Here is a 6,348-nt window from a genome sequence, read left to right on the forward strand (position 1 = left end):
CCCCCCCCCCCCGCCCCTACCCTGTTCCTTGTGTTCTGGCTGCTGGGCAGCAGGGCTCATGGGGACAGCGCTGTGAGTGCCAGAGTCCTTTAGCCCCGCCTGCAGCAGGCCGCTCGCTCGGATGAAAACAGGCGCTGTGCAGGGCTGTAAAAAACTAGCCAAGTTCCGAGGTGACAACTCACAGGTCACAGGTCACGGCGGCTGGCCTTTCCTCCCAGTCTGGCTGGGAGGGTACCGTCGGGGACAGGTCCCTTCATGGTCTGACCGGTCATGAGGCCCCGCCCTTGGCCGCAGGCGGGCAAGCCCCGACCCAGGGGCTCAGCTGCGGTAGCTGCGGAGCACGTGCCCGGCAATCACCAGTCTCTGGATTTCGCTGGTGCCCTCGTAGATCTCTGTGATGCGGGCGTCTCGGTAGTACCGCTCGGCTGGCATCTCTGTCACGTAACCCATGCCGCCCAGGATCTGGATGGCCTAGGAGGGAAGGCAGGCAGGCACTCACTCACACTGGGACACAGGCAGGGGCTGGGTCACAGAAGCATGGCTGGGAGAGGGGCTCCGGGCGCTCACCTGATGGCTAATGGCGGTCGCAGCCTCAGACGCAGCCAGCTTGGCCATGGCCGACTCCTGCCCACCAAGAATGGCAGTCAACACCTTCACTTTCAGAGACCTTCTGCTCAAGACCTTGGACAGCAGTGTGCACAGCCCCCTCCCCGCTTAGCACAGCAGACCTGCAGGCCTGCATCCATTTCTCCTTCAAAGGCCGGGGTGCCCCTCCCCCCACCTCAGGGTGTGCCTTGGGGGCCCCCCGCACCCCCCCAGGCACCTTGCTGAACGGCTTCTTGTTGTCCTTCAGCATGGCAGCACGCCAGGTCAGCAGGCGGGCACTCTCCAGGGCCACGGCCATGTCTGCCAGCTTGAACTGCAAGGACCCAGCCCCACCCATCGGTCAGGGGTCGGGGTGGGAGTGTTAAGGGTAAGAGAGGTAGGAGTAAGGTTGTGCAAGTCAAAAAGCAAGGCTTCCCTCCCGCAGCCCAGGCCCAGCCCCTGAAGCACCATCCCGCAGCCCTACCTGGATGTTTTGGAGCTTGGTAAGGGGTGCCCCAAAGGCAATGCGGTTCTCAGCGTATTTCACAGCGCAGTCGAGGGAGGCCTGGGCAATGCCCAGGGCCTGGGAGGCGATGCCGATGCGGCCCATGTCCAGGGTTTGCTGTGGGGACCGCCCTGTTAGCTGCAGGCTGGGCCCAGGGCCTGGCCCCAGGGAGCTGCCCTGCAGCCAGGCTCACCATGGCGATCTTGAAGCCCATCCCTGGCTGGCCCAGCAGGTTCTCCTTGGGGATGCGACAGTCCTCAAAGATGAGGTTAGCCGTGGATGAGGCCCGGATGCCCAGCTTATCTTCCTTCTTGCCCAGTGTGAGCCCGGGTGTTGGCATGGGCACCAGGAAGGCACTGATACCCTGTAAGGTCCCAAAAGTTAGGGTGACTCCCCAGAGCTGCAGCTAGAGCCCCACACAGACACCTGAGCTCAAGCCCTACCCCCCCCCCCACCTCCTCCATCCCCAGTGCCCTCTGCTGGCTTTGGGGAGGAGTATCAACTCCACTGCAGAAAGAAAAGCCCTACCTCAGCCTGAGCAGGAAGGTTCTGGAAGAACCATCCCAGGGGTGTGCTGGCCCACTCTGGGCTCCCACCTTGTTCTTTTGGGACCGGTCTGTGCTGGCAAACACCACTGTGGCCGAAGCCTCCCAGGAGTTGGTGATCCAGGCTTTGGTGCCGTTGAGGACCCACGAGTCACCCTCTTCCCGGGCCGTGGTGGAGGCAGCCCCTGCGTCACTGCCATTCCCTGCCAGGGACACAGACTCAGGAGCCAGCACACACACAGCCCTCAAGGCACAGGGCATCCAGCTGTGAGCCCTGCTGCCAAGCAGAGACCCTGACACTTGGGCTCCACAGCTCAGACCTGGCCCCCAGCGCTTTAGAGACTCATCCACGAGGATGTGGGGTCAGAACAGGCATGGGACACATTCCTGCCACCCCAAGTGCACACTGCTTCCCGGTGTGTCCAGGCCCCTCCACGGGTGCAGGCCCCGGGCTGCCTCTCCCTCTGGGGACATCTGGCTTCCGCCTGTCACCCTGAATCTGAGGTGGGGGGCCCTGCTCGAGCAGTACCTGGCTCACTGAGAGCAAAGCAGCCGATTTTGTCTCCACTGGTGAAAGGGGTTATCCACCGCTGCTTCTGCTCTGGGGATCCAAACTTCAGGATGGGCCCCAAGTAGAGAGACTGGGGGAGGGCGGAGAGTTGGAGGCAGCCCAAGACTCACTATCCCCGCAAGCCCTCCCAGGGGACCAAAGCCCCGGTGACTACAAGATGAGTCCAGGAGCCCAAGCTGGCTGTGCGCACAGGCCAGCGCCCACACATAGCCCAGGCAGCTTCCCCAACTGTGCCCAGGACCCAGGGGGGCTCACATTGTTGACACTCATGATAACCCCAGTGGAGGCACAGCCGCGGCTGATCTCCTCCAGGGCAATGGAGTAGGCCAGGTAATCCAGGCCGGCTCCGCTCAGCTCCTCCGGGACATCCATAGCCAGCAGCCCAAGCTCACCCATCTTCTTCACCTGGACCAAGGGAGATAGATCACACCAGCGGCAGCTGCACCCCCCCCACTTCCCCGCAAACAACCCCACCGTGACTCTTAGATGATGTCCCTGCCTCTGACTGTGGTCTCCCAACTCCAACCCTCCAGCGGGAGCCGGAGCCAGGCCACAGACGCTGACATTCACACGGTGATAGCATCCCCCAGGGGAGATTCAATGACAGTACCGTCCACCCCAGCCACGCAGCCTCCACACTTAGCAATGCCTGCATCTCTGCCCACAGGGAACAGGCAGAGGGTGCCCACTGGAGGACTTGGGGTAAGGAGAAGCAATATGCCACACTGACTTCTTCAGCCCCTACATGAGTGCATGCGCGAGCATTCCATTTTACTGTTTCTCCTGCTGGGAATCCTCCCTGCTTGCACCTGCTGAACCCCAGGACAAATGGCTCAGGTGCCTATGAAACGTATCTAAGCTGGACCTGGCCACCAGGTTCTCCCAGCATCCCTCAGTCCCTGCCTGTTACAGGGTATGTAGGGCTCGCATACCCGGCCCTCTACACTGAACTAGGACAGCCTGGCCCCCAGAGGCTCTTCCCATGTAACCCAGACATTTGGTTCCCTGCCCTTCTTGTGTCTCTGTCTTCCTGGCTGCACAAGGTTCCCCTCATGGCCCAGCTCAGCCTGGTCATGCCCACTGCGGCTCTTAGATGATGTCCCTGCCTCTGACTGTGGTCTGGCACACAGCTACAATAAACTTTCCCCTCCACCACACCCGGGGCAGCCATGGCCTTCTCTTCCCTCCTGCTTTCTTTCATCCTCTGGGCATCTGCAGGGCCCAGGGCTCTTAAGTGTAGCACAGCACCCCACCCTACCCCACCCCACCCCAAACAACTACCATCTCAAGGTTAAGAATGGAAGCTGTAAACACTGGCATTGTAAACTCAGATTTCTCCCCTTTGTTAGTTTAGGCATAAAAAGACTAAAGTCCAATTTGGTTGTGAAACAGCAGCCAACAAGACAGAAACTAACCCCCACCCCCAAGTCTTGCCCACTGCTCACGGAGACCCCTCGGCCCCTTGGCAAACCTGCCAGTATTATTCTGGGGAATAAAACCATTCCCCAGCAAAGAGCTCAGGAATGTCCACGCCCTGGGCTTCACTCCCGCTATAGTCCCGGAACTCACCCTCAAATTCCCAGAGCTCTAGGCGTCTCTGGGATTAAGGGTGTGTGCCACCACGCCCAGCCTGGCTCTCCCCATTTGCCTCTAGGTGAGAGAGTCTGTGCCACCTGAGCCGGGCACAGGCAGGGTTTCCTCTGTGTGTCCTGTCCTGGAACTCGCTCTGTAGACCAGGCTGGCCTCGAACTCACAGAGATCCGCCTGCCTCTGCCTCCCAGTGCTGGATCAAAGGCGTGCACCACCACCACCCAGTTACACCTGGTGCTCTTGCACAGGGCCAGGGTTCAATTCCCAGGACCCACATGGTAGCTGAAACTGCCTGTTAACTCCAGTTTCAGGAGACACCCTCTTCTGGCCTTGACGGGTATTACACACACATGATACACAGGCTGAAAAGCAGGCACGCACACAGGCATTAAATTAATAAATGTTTTAAAACCTTCTGAGCATGTACTGAGCTTCCTGCCTGAGGTCTCGGGGCCTCTGGCCACTGCCACTCTTACAAGGACAAGTGGCTGAGGCTGCTGTCCTCACCTGAGCCGTGGGGAAGAGATGCTCCTTGTCCAGCTGGGCTGCAATGGGGACCAGCTCCTTCTCGGCAAAGTCACGGCACGTCTGACGCAACATCTGATGCGTCTCGGGCAGTTCCACAGATTGGTAAACAGTATGTAACCTGCGCCACTCTCGAGGCTGGAGCACTATGAGAGGTGAACAAGATGTCTTAAGAGTTATTTCTTTTTCCGTTACGTGTGTGTGTGTGTGTGTGTGTGTGTGTGTGTGCACGTGCGCGTGCATGTAGGGGCCCATGGAGGCCACGAGAGGGCGTCAGATCCCGTGGACCTGGAGTTCCAGGCTGCCCAACATGGGTGCTGGAATGTGAACTCAGGTCCCCAGCAAATGCTGAGGTAGGGTGTCGGTTAAGCCTGGAGTTCAGGCTAGCCTAGGCAATAGATCAAGATTCCGTCCCAGGGGCTGGAGAGCAGGCTCAGCAGCTAAGAGCACTTGCTGCTCACAGAGGAAGTAACACAGTTCCCACTACCCTCGGGGTGGCTTAGGATTGTCTGTAACTAAAGTTCCAGGGGATCTGATAATGCTCTGGCCTCTGGGCACACGTGTGTGGCACACTTACACGAAAGCAAAAACACTTGTATGTACTCATAAAATAAACTTATAAACTTTTAAGATGAAAATAGAGCACTACTCCCAGGGTCCCTACCCCCTTCTCAAAAAACAAAACAAAACAAAAACAAAAAAAGAAAAAACACTTTATTGATACAATGTCAATGTCAATAGGGTTGTTACTGAAAAGCCCAGGCTAACGGAAAGCTTAACTGCTGGCCACACACTGAACCCTCAGGATAATCCCAATTACAACACCTCGGAAAAGGGTTTTAAGTTTCACTGGGACTGGAGTTCTATAAAGTGTGGAAAGCAACAGAACGAAGCTCCCAGGAGCTGATTTAGCACACATTGATTGTGACTGTGAACCTGGTTCAGGGTTGCTACAAATAAGACAAAATAGTATTAAAAATAACTTAAGGCGCCTGGCGCCTTTAATCCCAGCACTCGGGAGGCAGATGCAGGTGGATCTCTGTGACTTCGAGGCCAGACTGGTCCACAAAGCTACACAGAGAAACACTGTCTCGAAAAAAAAAAATGTAAAAAATAAACAAACAAGTAAATAAGGCTATCGTTATGGGACACCTGTTAGATGCCAACCGCGCTTATTTTATTCGTATCCTGTGACTTAAGACAACTCCGGGGACAGTAACAGTTCCCACTTGGACCGACTGATGCTGCGAGTTGCGTCCAAGGTCACAGGTCGGAGTTCAAAGCCAGGCCTCGAAACAGAGGACCAACTCACCCAGGACCTCTGCTGGAGCTGGAATGGGGATGCATGGGTGTGGATGCGGCGGTGCAAAGAGGAACTGGCGATGGGGTTCGCACAAGAAGGGAGCCGAGCAGGAGCCGGGGTCCCTGCAGAGCCTGGGCCGGGCACGCGCCAGAGGCCACCGAACTAGGGCAAAGGGCGCGCGCAGCCAAGGGTGGCGCCGTCCCGCCCGCCCGCGCGCGGCAGGAGCCGCCGCCAGCATCTCGGCCGTGCGAGCGGCCCTGGGGCTCCGCGGACGCGGCCCGAGCGCACTCACCTCGGCGGAGCGGGCCACCGGCCCGGGCGAGCAGCGCGGCGGCCATGGACGCGGACCTCCCGGACCTCAGCAGCGTCTGCGCTGCGACCGCAGGGGCGGGGCTGGCCACGCCCATCTGCCTTAGAGGGAGGGGCCCGACACACGCTTGCGCCCTAGGGACCTCAACTCCCGCCAATCCGCGGAGTGAAAAAAGTCTGTCAAAGCTCCTTTGTCAAAGTGCAAAGCTCCTTTTCCAGCCCTCATCGTTAGCAAGGGCTGCTTACAACGCAGAGGCATAAAAACCAAACAACAACAACAAGGGGCTGGAGAGATGGCTCAGCGGTTGAGAGCATTGGGATGCTCTTCCAGAGGACCTGGGTTCAATTCCTAGAACTCATATAGCGGCTCACATCTGTCTGTAACTTCAGTTACAGGGGACCCGACACCCCTTGG

General features: G+C 58.3%; 1 protein-coding gene across 1 annotated transcript; it reads right to left on the minus strand.

Annotated features, from left to right (window-relative positions):
- Nucleotides 1–296: 296 nt before the first annotated feature.
- On the minus strand, nt 297–6,031 carry Acads (acyl-CoA dehydrogenase short chain). Its single transcript, XM_051176367.1, has 10 exons — nt 5,641–6,031; nt 4,304–4,467; nt 2,462–2,611; nt 2,165–2,276; nt 1,687–1,838; nt 1,284–1,454; nt 1,070–1,207; nt 824–919; nt 568–624; nt 297–471 (listed from the first exon to the last, which is right to left on the minus strand). The coding sequence occupies exons 1-10, from the start codon at nt 6,029–6,031 to the stop codon at nt 319–321; spliced, it is 1,584 nt and encodes a 527-aa protein (XP_051032324.1). The 3' UTR covers nt 297–318.
- Between the last annotated feature and the right edge of the window lie 317 nt (nt 6,032–6,348).

This window comes from Phodopus roborovskii, unplaced genomic scaffold, assembly GCF_943737965.1.
Source record: "Phodopus roborovskii unplaced genomic scaffold, PHOROB, whole genome shotgun sequence".
In the NCBI taxonomy this organism is placed as follows: domain Eukaryota; kingdom Metazoa; phylum Chordata; class Mammalia; order Rodentia; family Cricetidae; genus Phodopus; species Phodopus roborovskii.

What these genes read in the sequence shown, in the direction of transcription:
- Acads (XM_051176367.1), bottom strand. Translation starts at nt 6,031, where the DNA reads ATGGGCGTGGCCAGCCCCGCCCCTGCGGTCGCAGCGCAGACGCTGCTG. An exon ending in ACCGGTCCCAAAAGAACAAG is followed by an intron (nt 1,455 to 1,686) that starts GTGGGAGCCCAG and finishes GGGACCTTACAG; the next exon opens with GGTATCAGTGCCTTCCTGGT. An exon ending in CCAAGCTCCAAAACATCCAG is followed by an intron (nt 920 to 1,069) that starts GTAGGGCTGCGG and finishes GGGTCCTTGCAG; the next exon opens with TTCAAGCTGGCAGACATGGC.